The sequence below is a fragment of the Colletes gigas genome, unplaced genomic scaffold, assembly GCF_013123115.1.
Source record: "Colletes gigas isolate AHSC1104 unplaced genomic scaffold, ASM1312311v1 Colletes_gigas_Sc00035, whole genome shotgun sequence".
In the NCBI taxonomy this organism is placed as follows: domain Eukaryota; kingdom Metazoa; phylum Arthropoda; class Insecta; order Hymenoptera; family Colletidae; genus Colletes; species Colletes gigas.
The window spans coordinates 1,009,680-1,026,105 of record NW_025106664.1 but is presented as its reverse complement, the minus strand read 5'-3'; the positions used below and the strand labels follow the sequence as shown (position 1 = coordinate 1,026,105).

At 40.0% G+C, this 16,426-nt stretch overlaps 1 protein-coding gene across 5 annotated transcripts in view; it reads right to left on the bottom strand.

Moving 5' to 3' along the window:
* The window catches only part of LOC122402394 (protein scalloped), a 208,216-nt gene extending 198,674 nt beyond the window's left edge, over window positions 1-9,542 (bottom strand). For 2 of the 5 annotated variants that reach the window (XM_043405137.1, XM_043405141.1), the window contains exon 1: window positions 9,413-9,542. Coding sequence is in view for 1 of the 5 variants with exons in the window: in XM_043405140.1 (XP_043261075.1) it covers window positions 7,585-7,609 (25 nt within the window). In the remaining 4 variants the exon portion in view is untranslated. Of the gene's footprint in view, window positions 1-7,584; window positions 8,687-9,006; window positions 9,124-9,412 lie in introns of those variants that run through there. The other 3 variants (XM_043405138.1, XM_043405140.1, XM_043405139.1) reach the window with 2 other exon arrangements.
* Between the last annotated feature and the right edge of the window lie 6,884 nt (window positions 9,543-16,426).

The window sequence follows — 16,426 nt, the reverse complement described above, 5'->3', positions numbered from 1 at the left end:
CGTTCGACCTTTCGCGAATCGAACTAGGGAACCACGACCTTTCGCGTAGATTTTACTAGGGTTACAGGACGATCGCGATGGGGCCAGCAGCCTTCGGGGCGTGTCGAACCGCGGAATTCATTTACGCGGACGCTTTAACGAATTAACGGACACTCGATACGCGGGGAATTAAATCGTCGAGGGGCCCCGGGGTATTTAAATCGGTCGGTGGTATCGATTCCGGGCGTGATTTCCACCAACGAACCGGGGACGGAAAGTTCGACGCGACGAGGAGGAACGTTGCTATTCAAGGAGCGAGGAGCCCCACCGGAAGAAAGAAAAAAGAGCAAGGGTAACTCTAGAGGAAGACGTTAAAAGGTAAAAAGAGAAAGACACGGCTGGTACACCTTCGTAGGTAATTTTAGTTACTTGACAATTTGGCACCGTCTACACCAAATAGAAAGTCACGCGCGTAGCGGACTTGAGCCGTACTTGCGCGGCAAAAGAAAACCAACGAGATGACTGTCGGGGCGGGGGGGTAGAACGGAGGGGAGTAGAAAGACGGAGGGGGTCCGGAGAGAACGAGAGAAGCAGAAAGGTAAAGAAGAGAACGGAGAAGTCCGACGGAGGACCGCCGGTACGCGCGATAATCTATTTGCTTCTTCCGTAGTGCAACGGGACAAGAAGTCCTATTTATATCGCAAAGAAGCCTCGGTTTAATGAGTCTAGCTGCTGTCACGAGTACTGAGATACGATCACTACGCCATTAAACAAAAGCGGGTCGAATTACCGACCAAAATGAACGACAAACAAAAAAAAATAAAATTGGATCCACGCACGCGGTAGGTACAAACGAGTCCATTTGTCGCGCGCTCTCGAATCCACCGAATTGGAACCCCAAACCGACCAGTGTTCGCGAATCGGAAACGTCCAAAATTGCCGACGGAGTGAGTTACAACACGTACAGTTGTTACGCGGTTTCTTCGCGAGCTTTTTTACACGCATTAAAATTGAAACAATGTTTGGAAGAAGGATCGACGTTATACGAAAATATTTTTGAATGCAAAAAGAAACGTGTCAAGCTAGAATTACTTCGGTGTTTGAAACTCTTGTATACTTGGAGGGACGACAGTAGTCTGTTGTAGTCATTGACAGTCGCCCAAGAATTAAATATATTCTATGTACAATACTAAATATATAGAAGCTTCATGAATGCAACTTCGATACTTGGAAGCAAACTTCGTTCAAGGGACGGTCACTTAGCAACAAGTGTCTTCCGTTTGAAACAAAAACAGATCGTTGATGAGAGACAGCCGTTACGAGAAGTCAAACATGGATAGAAATTCATAATGTGTAAGTGGAGTTCCACGTTGTAACTTGCTTGCAACTATTGACGTCTCGTTAGACTACTTTAGGAAATCGCAAACTTTATAAATGGACGCCCTTAACTGCGAAGTACTTTTTTCAAATCTCATTGTATACAGCAATCCCTCGAGTATTTTATGAAAGTTTACATTAACCTTTGCAAATTCTGCATGATTTTAATATATCGGTGTATTACATTTTAATAATGAAAGTTCAAAGAAAATATTGTAAACAAGTTTGAGTTTCAGTCACAGTATACAGGGTGTTCGACCAATCCTGGGAAAAATTTTAATGGGAGATTCTATAGGCCAAAATAAGACGACAATCGAGGATACTAATTTGTTGATTGAGGCTTCGTTAAAAAGTTATAGAAACATTTCCAGCCACACAGTATATTTTAGGAAAGAAATTTTTTTCTCGAATGTGGTTAGGATTTATGGGGTATGTCTATTCACCAAAAATGATCGTAATTGACCCCCGCAACTGAAAATATTTTTTTCAGAATGATTTGAAATTTTTTAATTTTGTCGAAAAATTTAGGCACCTTCTCGAATTTTTTTCTCGAAAGTGCGTAGGATTTCGGGGGTATGTTTATTCACAAAAAATGATCGTAATTGACTCACGCAACAGAAAATAATTTTTTCAAAACGATTTGAAATTTTTTAATTTTGTCGAAAAATTGTACACCTTCCCGAATATTTTCCTCGATAGTGGGTAGGATTTCGGGGGTATGTCTATTCACCAAAAATGATCGTAATTGACCCCCGCAACTGAAAATATTTTTTTCAGAACGATTTGAAATTTTTTAATTTCGTCGATAATTTCTGTATTTTCTGAATTTTTGTCTCGAATGTGCGTAGGATTTCGGAGGTATGTCTATCCACCAAAAATGATCGTAATTGACCCCTGCAACTGAAAATAATTTTTTCAGAACGATTTGAAATTTTTTAATTTTGTCGAAAAATTGTACACCTTCTCGAATTTTTTCCTCGAAAGTGGGTAGGATTTCGGGGGTATGTCTATCCACCAAAAATGATCGTAATTGACCCCCACAACTGAAAATATTTTTTTCAGAACGATTTGAAATTTTTTAATTTTGTCGAAAAATTGTACACCTTCTCGAATTTTTTCCTCGAAAGTGGGTAGGATTTCGGGGGTGTGTCTATTCACCAAAAATGATCGTAATTGACCCCCGCAACAGAAAATAATTTTCAATCAACGAATTAGTATCCTTGATTTTCGTATTATTCTGGCCTCTAGAATCTCCCATTAAAATTTTTCCCTGGGATGGCCAAACACCCTGTATACCTTAAAAGTTTATTATTCAACATTTAATATTATTTTGTATACAAGAACTCCAGGTGGATTTTACATCTCCATAAAATTGCTTCTTGAGACTGTGTTAACTGTGTGAAATGTGCAAACCTCAAAGATCACTTCTCCTTTAACGGATATGTTAAAAAATCAAGAAGAATAATTAATAAGGGTATTCTCGTATCTTCAATAAATTTTAATAATAATTCGTTACGTACGATACGTACGGAATAATTTGTCAACGCGCGAATCTCCCTGCGCGAACGAGACCCGAATAAAGAATTGATTAAATTAAAAACAGACATTAAACTTACGTTTACTCGAATACCAGTTAAACAGGACTTGTCACCGTATTTACTCGATATCTCTGAACCACTTGCACTGGCAATTAATCGGTGACCGCTCGCAACCGACCCGTTCATCATATTTCACAGCGAACCACTGCGCACCGAAGTATTTCTATTCATACAAATGATAATAAAAAAATAATATACAGCGTTAGTACATCGCTGAAACGTATAACAAATCTGACACGGCAACGCTACGTGATAGATACACGAGCATATTGCAAACGAGAAAAGACAAATCACACGCGACGTGCGTGACGCGTTTCCAAGTTTTGGGCCACGGATAGGCTATCACATACGTAACACGTTGATTCTAACCCCAAACAACTACGATCGTACAACCGATCGATCGATTTCCCATTTGCCAAAACGTAAAAATTTTCCCTTCGTCGAACTTAATCGCGTTGTTTCTATCATGGATTCGAGGTGTTCGTAGATGTATCTTGATGGAACACTTTCGATTCTATCGTCAGCATCGTCTACGACGCAGGCACATCTCCTCGGTATTAAAAATCTTTACCGGAATAAAGATGCGTGATTAGCGGGGGAAAAAAGGCTTTATCCGAGTTCCAATATTTGACGAGTCGATAAGACGGAACGATAAAAGCGCCGATATCGAGCATAGAAAGTGAATACGGGTTTAGCGAAGGTGATATGAATATCGAATTCATCGATTACCGATTACCGCCGCTACCGGTTCCGCGGTTCCGTGTGCGTGCAGCGCTTTGCTCCTCGGAAGAAAAACGAGCTGTTCGGCCAACAGGAACGAGGAGGGCGGAACAGGCTCGAAGAAACACACGTTGCACCTGCTGCTTAACCGGGATCCTTTCCCCTGACAGAACCCCAGATTTTATCCGGCCAGTTAAAACTTCGATGACTATCACCAGCTACAAAATGGACGGACGATTTTTAACTGGCCTACGTTTCGAATTTCAACGCACAACGCGCCGAAGATTGAGGGCTTTTGGTTTGGAGTCAACGAATAATAACTCGAAACATACAAAAAATATTGCAGCGAAACTCGAAGAACTTTGAACCGAAGTCGAGTGTTCTTTTGACTGCTAAGAAGCTTCGAATTTATTTGTTTTGACTAGCGTTTATAAACAAATTAAATTTTCCTCGGTTTGTTTTTTTTAAGTTAATTATGATCAGGACGAGAGTTATTACGTCGACCATGGAGATCAAATTTTTGTTCTGTCTGTGTGAGGGTGTTTAATTAATTATTCATATTTTAGAGAATTCTTTGTTTAAACGAAAGATCCTTATAAAGTTTGAAACTGTCGTATCCAGTGTTCTTTAAAACGTCTCGAGTATCAATTTTTATAACTGCAAATAAAACAAATACTTTCATCGAACATTCAACGATTACACAGCGATTATATAGCGTGACTAATGTTGCGTCAACGATACGCAACTTAATTATTAGATCGTTTGCTGCGAAGTTTCTCCTTTCTCGATTGTAAACGAAGTATCAGTTTAATTCGAAAAAATTGTATTTCTAAATATAATGTTTACTATTTAGTCTACGTTTCCCCATGCTTCGGTTTTTCTTCGCGGAACAAATCGACTGCATAATTCATGCGTGATCTATAATGAGAATCAACGTATCATTGAGAAAATAACTCATAATTGTCATTTAGAGAACAAGAACTGGAAATTATCCACGTGTTGTTTGTCTATTATTTCGACACGGCTACGTGATTTCTTCGTTTCTCTAATCGTGATTATACGTGATCTCAACCTTCTACTTTGTTTCTTTTTTTATTATAAATTGAATATGCATTTGATTTCTAAAAATTGAAAGACGATCGTGTTACATTTTTTATAATTAATGTGTCTTTTTTTGTAAATCCTCAAACGCACGAATAATTGTATGGTATTTCGGATTTTGAAAAATTAGAATTTAAATATATAACCATGGTTAACTTTGTGTTAATTTTGTAAAACTGGCAAACAATAAAGGGACACCATAACTCATAAGTAACATCGTAGTTGTGTCTCGCATTTTTATCAACTCTGCGTTAGGGGTATTTAATCAGGCATCATCCTAACCATTGTTTATGTTCTTTTCAATTCGAACGACCATCGACCAAAGCGGCCAGCAGCCGTGAAAACAAAACCTAACTGACCTAACTTCAAAGCGGTGTAGAGCGCGTATCAGTGTTACAACCATAAAAGCTTCTATACATTTTATTTGTACGTCCTATTGTATCTTCGTAAGAGCATTATCAATAGTTTGGTGAAATTTTTCCGATGGAAATAAGTCCGAACACAATTCAATTTATTTTTAAAAAATAATTCAAACAAATTGTGATTAAAAGTAGCCTGAATAAAGACCTATTAAGACTTATTTTATTCGAATTGGCGTTATTTCTCATTTTTTGTATTGTGTCTCATTCACTGTTCTCTTTGAACGACCAGTTTCCATTCAACCAGTTCCGACAATAAATTCTCGACGACCCTCCTTTCATAACTAGCAGTTATTATTTAACGTAATTTTGGAAACGTGGACGCGTCGTTTAATTTCTAAAAATTGAGGGAAAACACGATATCATGTCTTTTATGGAAAAAAACTGAAAAACGTTAACGCGTTGCTATTTCCGTGTCACAATTTTTAATATCCACACTGCATATTTTAATTAATGAAAATATAGGCTATCCTAACACAATACGATATCCAACTTTTATAAAATGAGGGATTTAATCGTAACGATACTTTTTTTAACTGTTTTTTAAAAGTTATATAATAACGTAATGTTACATATTTCAGGGTGTGCACATTGTGGAAACACTGATGTGACGCTGCGTCTTAACTTAGAAAACTTAATGGAAGATGAAACGGTACTAAATCTTCCTTAACAAAAAGTTCAGATTGGAATTCTTTACATCGTAAACAACAAAGAACACGTGCAATCTTAAGAGCTACTTTTTCAACATCCAGTCTATAACGACACGTATTGATAAATAGGAGAAGCTACGAGCGTTCGTTGACTAATATTGTACAGTAAACAAACCAATAATACCAGTAAGAAGTGTTCGTTTCGGTCTATTTTAAAACGAGTTGAAATATAATGTAATCTGAACGTATGTGGATAATTACAGATAAAATTCAATGAACATTTCAATTTAAAAACTAAACTTTCCTTTCAATGAATGAGCGTGACATAGAATCTTCGAAAAAAATAAGATGCTCAAGTCGATGAGCATTTCGATCTAACCACGTTTTTTGGATTAAATAGATTTATTGGAGTGAATAGATGCAACTAGATAAGATACCGATAAATACAACGTACCTGTACCTAACAACATTCACAGCTCTATTAACTATCTAGCCGTACAGCTGCTGTTATCACATCACTTTAAACAATGATCGTTTGCAACGAAATTACTTTCAGAATATCGAAACTTTCAGATATTCGAAACATTTGTAAAATGTGATAGCTCAAAAAGAAAACGACCCCATGCTTCGAATGCATGCGTTACTCTTATTCAATGCGTGAACACGCCAGATAAGCATGAGAATAATCATTATCAAACCAAAAATAAATAGAAACGCAGAAATTGGTTGTTATGCTAAACTATTCATATTGAATTAGGTATATCTGAGCAGACATTCGGAGAAAATTATTTTCATGTTTTCGATTTCGTTTTTGTACTATCGAGCGAGAATCCTTCGAGAATCGTACAAAAATTCTGGTTAAAATCTACAAACGAAATCTAAATGTCGAGTTAACACGTCTCTATTACCATTTGCTCGGGTCGACTAATATTCTATCTAATATAAACAGTCACGGTTACACAGTGGCTACGTTCGATCATGACTGGTTTCTAATTGAAATACGAACGCGTCGATGGCAGAAGCCGGCGAATCAACTGACCAGAAATAGGCAATCAACGGCAACAATCTTTTATAAACGGCGTACCTGGCCGTACCGCTTACAAACTACGATAACAGAACAAGTATCTGATCAAATTTATGTAACAGCGTGTTACCATGTCACCCTGGAATTATTCTTGATAACCTACTGCGATAACGTCATTGTGCTAAAAATCACTGTCACTCGAATATTTTCGTGACGTTCATCATCAGCAAACGCGTACGCACGGAACCAGCGGTCGAAACAAGATCCGTTTACAGCTAAACAAACCGTGCTGCCACGGTACACTTTCAAAAAGTCAGGTACGGCGTGTTGTGTTTCTTCGAACCGGTCGAGATAATGCTCGAGGACGTAAACAATAACAGCGAGGCAACCGTACTTTTCTATATTCGTTTTAAAGGAAATATTCACTGTACCAGGAAGCATGAAACGTTGTCACGTTTCGCGATAACGGCAGAACGAACGGTTCAAAAATTTCAGCGATAATCGTAAAGTTTGTCCACGGTCGCGTATCCGACGGCGGCGATGATGCCTAGCCACAAGAGAAGAAGAAAAAAGAGAAAAAAAATAACCAGCCGTGCGGTACCGCGTGTTACAAGCACTCGTGGCACAACACGCACGTACACAAACTCATGTACACCCACACGGTCGCATGCAAGCGTACATCCGCACACAGGCACACAATTAAAAGAGAAACTCACTCCAGAAATAATGCACAGTATCCATCCAAGTCGCGGCGGCGAAGGAAGGGTTTTGCTTGTCCTGGATTTATCAAGACGCGAAAGAGCGCGACAAAGACAACAGCGTCGCGTTTAAGTTCCTCGAACGTTTATCGTCGTGGCTGTCGTTGTCGCGATCGTCGTCGCCGTCGTCTTACGACGACGACAACACTTCCCGTTTGAACTTCTCCCGGTCGTCTAAATATCCGTTCCCGTATCTCTGCACTGGGCACTCACTGGCCGAGCATCGAAAACGCACCGCGTATCACGATAAACACCCTGTACATTCCCCGCGAATATATTTCGCGCCCGAGCTTTTCCCGCGTTTAGTTTTGTTGACGCACACGCGGCGACGGTAACGCAGCCAGAGTGAGACGGAGAGAAACGCACACACACATATAACACGCGAGAGCAGAGAAAGAGCGGGGAATAGAGAAAGAGAAAGAGAGAGAGAGAGAGAGAGAAAGAGAGAGTGCAAGAGCGAGAACGAGAGAAAGAGAAAGAGAACGAGAACGCGCGAGAATGACAGGAAAGGGGAGAGAGACACGTATGTAGACACACGTAGTCGTCGAGAGCAATGGAATACGTGCGAACACTTCGCTTGGTCCCGCCTAGGGGAAAGAAAATCCGTCGCTGCTACCGCTGCTCCACCTCCAGAGCTCGTAGAAGTCGTGTTATGTATCGTCGGAGTGCGTGTTCGCGCGCGCACAGTTTTCAAAACAACGACACCGGCGTATTATATCTTTAAACGTTTCCTCCGTCCGTCTGACTCTTTTCCTATCCTCTGCGAATTCGTCTCTTTTACTCGCGCGGTTTTTCCGCACGCACACGCCGCCGCGGATCAATAATTCACCATACGAATTCACCAGAAGCGGGTGAGCGAGCGGTCTGGCACGCAGGCACTAGGCAGAGGCACACGTTTCTGTCGTGGCGCGCTCTCCTCGGGGAAACGCACGCAGCCCACCACCACCGGCACACGATCACGCTTCGTCCTAACCTCCTCGACGAGTCCGTACTGTACGCCGAGTCGTACACGTTGCCAGAGTGACTGCACACGCTTCGTTACTACATACACAGAACTTGCGTTCTCTTGACACACAGCTGACACAACGCTCGTAAACACGCGACAATCGGACAAAGACAGATGCACCGATGCACCACCAAACCGCACGGTAGATGCGATAGACCGGCACGGACTCGAGCTCTTCGTTTATCAAACTGATCTGACTATCGTTTCATCTCTCTCATTCACTCCCTCTCCTTCTTATCTTTCTCCTATCCTTTCTCGCTCGCTCACACATACATGCTCCCTCTCTCTTTCTCTCCAAGCGGTAGTAGGAGCAGCACCACTAGCAGCAACACGGGGCTAGCAATGCGAACATCACGGTCACCGGAAATACGAACCTGACAATCATGACACACGAAGAATATAGGAAGAATCGGTAGTATCTTTTTACCGACTCGGAAGCACAATCAACCGGATAACGTCGCCACTCGTATACGCACGTTCACATACTCCGTTTGTGTCTATGTTCTCTTTTCCTCCTAATATTTATCTTTATCACACGGTCGGTTTGTCAGTTCGTCTCTTTCTTTCGCGCAGCGTCTATCGCTCCCTCTGTCTCACTCCTTTTCGTCCGTCTGTCCGTCTGTCTGTGTCCGACGGTGTGTATATCGCCGTCGTCGCTGCTGTCGAATCCGTTCCGTGCGCGGCCCCTGTGTGGGACGACGCCGCTGGGACACACGGGCGTGGACGAGTAGACGCGCTCTTTCGAGGACGTTTCGACACTGTATTCTTTAATGTACTTACCACTGGGCGAGCTGACGTGGCGTCGCGCGCGCGCGGAGCCTTTTACACCACGGGTAAAATTCGCACAGTAATATTAGCGCGCAACGCTGCACCCCGGTAAATACGAGCGCAGTCACCACTCTTGTTTTTGGTATGCCAGGAATGGCACAAAGAATCTGGACAACGCACACGCCTGCTGCGCAGCCGGTCTGCGCACACGCTGACACCGCTTATGCGGCCGCGGGAGAAACCAGAAGCCGAGCACGGCCGAGGATACACGAACTCGATCGAACATGACCAACCGTGTACCCCCACTACCTCGTACAGGACCATCGTCTCCCTACTCCCCGCGCACGAGATCAGTCGCGTCACGCACGTAATAGAGGTTGGATGTTGTTGCTCGCTCACTCGTTTATCCTTTCTCGCTCAAGTTTGAGGGGCACTTGTTGAATTTCAGGGGTTGCGTTTAGGTTTTTCGAATGAACCTTTTGATAATTAACAAAGTACCTATTCATTAATCGCAAAACGGCCACTCGACTCGTACACGCATATCGTTCTGATACGATACGATCGAAAACGTGCAATGAATAATACCGTTGTGTAAATAACTCTATACGAATTGTATTTTTCTTCATATTTCACTTACAAAATATAATTATACTTCAGCATAGAAAGATAATTGATTTATTATAAAAAAAGTTATTTCATTGAAACGAATAAAAGTAATCTATCTGTTTGTCTGTTTATAGTAGTTGTAAATCAAATTTCTTTTCTTTTGTGCTGCACTAACAATCTGAGTTAACGATATTGTCGGTATCGTTACAATCTTGACATTTCCGGTCATAAAATAGTCTGTGTGCACTTTTTCGGTAGCTAACCGACTGGAACCATTTGTGTACTTAACGGATTCGAGGGATTAGCCGACGGTAACTGTGTGCGAGACAATTGACCCAGTACAAGTGCATTGGCTTAAGATTGCCAAGTGACGTTCATGCTACGTTGTCTGGAAAACGACCTTCCGTCCTCGCCACCCTTCAAGGCACTTTTCTTTCATATCTTTACGGTAATTTCCTTTAAAATTTACTCAAGGAGTTGCAGCTTCTTCGACGCCTCTGTCTCGTCAAGGTCCTTTCGAAGTATTCAGATCGCGTATACAATTTTCAATAGAAAAGTCGCAATACTAGGATTAACATAACACTTTAAATCGTGTTTATTGGCATAAACGAATGCGCGACACCTATCAACCTTCAATATTGTTGTCTATACTATACAATGGCTTAGATATAATTTGAATGATTTCATAGAGCATCTAGGATGCAGCGAAAACTTTTTTTTATGTAATATTTTCGTAGTTTTGAAAGTTATGAGTATTTTTCTCTTGGGTCTTGTAAACGGCATTAATAATTAATTATTAATTAAGCTGATTTTAAAATCAAGCATCAAACTTGTTTTCTATGTGATACATACACGATTTGTTTAACGTCCAATTACTAAGGTAATTTATCATTGTATCGACAAATATTTCACAATGTGTTACTCAAAGAAAAAAGAATAGCCAAAGGAAAGTATAGTTTGTTAAGAGTCTACTACACCAAATGACACGACAATTAGAATAATTAGGTGTTCTGTTACTGATGAGCAATTTGGATATTGCAACTACTAAAATTCAAATCTTAGCATTTTAAGAAACGGATTATATAATTAATTAGTTTTTTTCATAATGAATACTTGACAGACTTTCATTATCAACGATGTTTTCATATCAATACATATTAATTATAGGGAATGATTGATTCTCAAGAAATCGATATTTGAAAACACTCGATTATACGGTATATTAATATCTGGATCTTGATTATACGAACATAATTAACACTTTTTGTGGTAAATGTATGCACAGGGTTTCGTTCGAATCATTCATCAGATACGCAGTTACCGATTTATCCGAGTCGCCCTTCACTTATCCGAATACATAATTGGCTTTCTACTTTATCTACAGAAGATTATTTTTTACCAATGATACAAATAAAAAAAAAATCAATAAAATGTTATCTGAATCTATTTTAGGTACAAATTTATTTATGCACCGTATTCTATGTGTACCGCAAATAATTACTAACTCAACTGAATAAATTATTATATTCTTGAAACGGTTAGTAAATGTAAATTTATTAAAAGGGAAAAAGTTTGGACGCACGCAAACATTTTTCAAGGTTTTGCTTTAAAGTTATCAGCATTTCTTTTAATAGGATGATTCAGTGCGTCGATGTAGTTTATAAAAAGACAAACTTATTTACATAAATATGTTGACCTTAAAATGATTTTGATAACAAAAATCGCAATTATATGGAAAAGAACGATTACTGCTAATACGATAAGTAAATAACTGTTTTACCTTTCGATAAGTTTCGGGGTAATGGTGGTATACGTGCACGATGAACCTTTTCTTCCATGCATCTGGCGTAATGAGGGTTTCATGATAAACTTAGCTTTTTAAGTGCCATTACAGGTGAAAGTTAATTGAAAGTTGACGGAGATCATTTTGATTACTTTCTGAAAAAAAACAAACATGCGTCGAAACACATAAATTACAAACAGTTCCTTTCCTCCCATATAAATACAATTTTGGGTTGTTTAATGTTATTTCGATACCAATATATCTATAAGCTCTGATTCGCTGAATCAAATATCTATTTTAAAATCTCGTAATGTACGACGGTTCAAGAAAAGCTTTTTTCCTCCTCGAGACGCACGATCCTCTGGACTTTTTTTATATCTTAAAAAGAAACGGAGATATTCTTGGAAACACCTTGTGCACGAAAAGAAAACGTAAAATGTTTCTCGAACAGTTAGTACTACGAGTTCACTAGTTCAGTGTTCATTCTATTCCGTGCGCGCGATGCACGTAATTTAAACGATTACCATTGAAAAATACCGCGAAAAATAAAACTCACGATTGTACGTGTTCCCGAATTATTCGTTGATAACAGTTCGGTTTATTCACCGCGCACAACGAGCGTCCAGAAATGGGTTTTAAATATGACAAAACGTTCAACGTTCATGAAATCGAATGTCACGTATTAAAATGACACTCAAAGCGTGTCTTTTGCATGTAGACAAAAGCGGCCGTAATTAATGCTTTTATACGGGAGCTGTAGTGCAAGCTCCTTTTGTCAGTTGGACACATTATGCTCCGCAAATGTTTACGAACGATCACAGAGTAGCGGAGCGTGCACGGTGACAGATTCGCCGCGGGGCTGAAACGTACAGTTTTCGTGCCGGTTTTCAGTGCGCGCGACACATTGAATGGGAAAGGCACGGTCCGATTTCACCCGGGAGGTTTAATTACTTAATTACATGAACGTTCGATTTTCATGACGTGTCGACGAGCCACGCAGGCTAAACGATTCCGTTAGTTTCACGGCAATTCCAAGCGCACTCTTCGTTCTCGATTAAACTGTAATTCCGCGATACGCGTACAGAGATTCGTTTCTCGATGCTTTCGTTTAATGGAACAAAAAGAAAATAGAATTTCCGTACGCGGGAACAGTATTTACAGTGCATCGCGTTATAAATTACTTAAAACCGCTGCTTGTTTTGATTACAATTTTTATAGAGCAAAAATTCTTTGCTTCGACCACAAAAATTCAAGATTTTTTATCTTTCAACGGCTATAAAGAAAAATGTAGTATTCAGATTCCATTGTTGAATGGAAGATGAGAGTTTTATGAAAATGCACACGCATTATAATTGTAGGATCGAATGAAGCGTCGCGTGCGTGATTTGAGGAACGATCTGCGTTGCGTCGCGTTGCGCAATTATGTATCTCGCGTTCATTTGTATCCCGACAAGTTTACCTGCTATCGAGATGTAAGTTCATCGACAGTTCCAACAACTGCGAGAAATATACAGTGTCGTTAGGTCGTGATTGCATCGTCTCGTTAATGATTATTATGTTCAGATCGAACTTTATCGCCTGAGAAATTTGTATGCGTTTCTATAATTAATTGAAATGCATTCTACAAAGAAATTTATCAACATAATTTATGATATTCTAACCGATAAATATTGCTTAACCAAAACGTTCCTTGCAATTAGCTAATAGCGGTCATTTATAGTATAGATAATTTATGTAGATATATTTTTAGCGTGGATAATGATACAAAAATTTACGACTAACAAGATTCTTATATAGAGCTATTCCTTTATACGTGTAAAGTTCTATTTCGTAATTTTATTTCGCTTCTCAGATATCATTACAGAAACTTGTCGCGACCATAAATAAAAAATGTTTTAATACGTAACAAACACCATAGAATATGATTGCATTGTTCGTCGTGAGTTTTTTCTGAAATTCAAATGTTTAAACTAATTATAACGGCATGTTACGCTATAAACTGATTAAACGCAAATTGGAGCAAACTTGCAATTATCGTTTCGCAGAAGTTGCTGCTATTATTCCTGCATTGTTTGAAACTGCACCGGAGGACACGGAAGCCGGCCAATTCGAGTTTTCGCTTAAATTTGTGACGTCGCAACAATGGCTAAATTGTATTCGAATATCGTATTCACGGAGCAGACGCACGAAATTATTACCAACATCATGACCTTTCGGGCTCTTTCGATTCTCTGCGACGGACAGAAATCTTGTTAAAATACTATTAACATTCAACGTTCTCGAATATCAAAGTACACCAATTTGAAACGTATTAGACAATACTATTCTTTTCGTTACGAAATTTCAGGAATCGAATGAAACTGTTTCAAGTTTATTAAAATATTTTAACAGGCGTAGGTGTCATATTAGAATAAAATTGAATTTTCTGGCAAAGCTTCGTTTTGTTTTTCAACAAAACTTTTTAGATACTTAAACAATCTCTCTAATTTATTTCTCAAAATTAGTAGATACAGGTCCATTACGCTGTCAAATTGCGTTAAAATCGGTAAAGATAACAACCGAGACTTGTAAGCAAGGAGCTAAGAGCTGTTACACCGTTCGCACTTATCTTAAGCCGACTTTGAACACACCGATCCTTCTGATCAAATATTTCCTTTTCCACCGAACCTTTCCTTATGCAATCTGAAATCTACGCCGACCTAGCCGCTTCCTTGCTAATTCATTTTAAGGTTAAAAGCCAATACCAATGACTGGCTGTAATTAACATTTCAAAATATACAATCGAGGTGGTGAAATTCCTAATCAGCCCGATTAGAGATAAAATAGAACGCAATCGAGGAAACGTCTTACTCGATTGGAATAATCTTCGATGATTTGATCGAACCGATTAACAATTTTAACCCAATATACAAACGCGACGATTACTCGATCGAATTTAAAGCGACGGGAATCTCGCGAACAACGACAGTTTACAGTTTTCTACGGTGGTACTTTCTTTGTATCTTTTCGACAATTTTTGTCAGCCAGCAGTTTTATTGCGACTTTTACGGCGTCAGCATCTTCCCCCCATCGATTGTTATTTCAAAAAAGGGGTAGAAGCGTTCGATCCATCGAACCTTCGCATCACCTCATAAACTTCGAAAACATTTCTTATAACCGGCGGATATTCTGCGAGGGTGAGATTCCTGACGGAGCTTATTGCGGTGGAGATTTACTTGCGCGAACGACAAGCCACGAAATATTAAAATATCGCGCGAACGGTGTATTCAGAAAACTCCCGCAATGTCCACGAAACAGAAACACCGCTCGTAATATTGTATTTTTCATACTAAACGTATTTCTTCGTCGAAATGGGGTGGTAAAAAATGATTTGCGTACTTGTAGAAAAAATTGGAATATCTATAAACTACGAATGTTATATAATTTGATAGATACGATTGCGGAAATTACACTTGCGACGACTGAAATTAAATGTAAATTTTAAGATTTATATGATTATTCCTATAGTAAACATAGTAAAAATACAAAGTGCAAGCGAGGCTTCATGATTGAACATCGATAATTACGGGAATTTTGAGACCCAATTTCTCGTAATTATTATTGAGATATTCCTAAAACAAATCTATTCTTTTTCCTTCGTTCCTCGTACGAATAAATTTAAACAAAATTAAATATTAAATGTTCGAAAACATATTTGGAATTAAATCGTACGCCAAGGAGTTTAAATACGATTTCCGCGACACCAGCGCGAAAATCGTCCCGTTTCGTGTACCGTTCGTGCACCAAAATGTCCGATCGAAACGCTAGTTTGACTGAATCAAAATCGTACATCAAGGAGTTAAGACACTCTACGTTTCCTGTAACGATTTCCAGGTCTCCAGCTCGGAAATCGTCCCGTTTCGTGTACCGTGCACCAAAATGTCCGATCGAAAGGCGTTGGGGCCGCGAAACCGCGAATACCGATATCGCATCCGATCCTGTTCGAAGAAACGCTCGGTTCCGAGCGAACCAGGAAGAAGACGTAGAAGCGTAAACGGGAAAGGTGGTGCAGGAAGGGTAACCGTGGAGTGACTTGTACCTCACCTGGCATACCAGAGGAGTATCGCGACACATTTTGATCGAATTCTTCTCGAGGTCGAGGAATGCCGGTATCCCCGGTAGATATTATTACATATTTAGGCGGAACGGTACGCTCTCGGGGGTAATACACTTAGACGTATTCTCTCCCTGCGCGTTGCTGTCGGGGCTGCTGGTGGTGGTGGTGCACGGGGATATGTATCCAGCTTTACTCGCGCGCACCGTTCTATACCCGTTCCTCTCTGCTCCGACCTCGAAGGATCGCAGTTCTGCGCGATATCCTGCATATCTCGGCATACCGTCCTCGTCGTTTCCGACATTGTTCCCCGGCCCCGACCCCGACCCGGTCCCTGCTCCAGCCCCGATCCACCAGCGAATAATCCTACTCGTTCGACGTCTACCGGGCCCGGCTTCTCAGCTGGATTCCACTCGATTCTGGTACTGTGCTTGCAGGGTGAGAATCCACCACTGTCCACGATAATTGAACGCCTTCTTTTCCAATCCACGAGACACTCGTTGCGCACCAAAACTCCTACCGTTGTCTACGCTACTGTTCACGA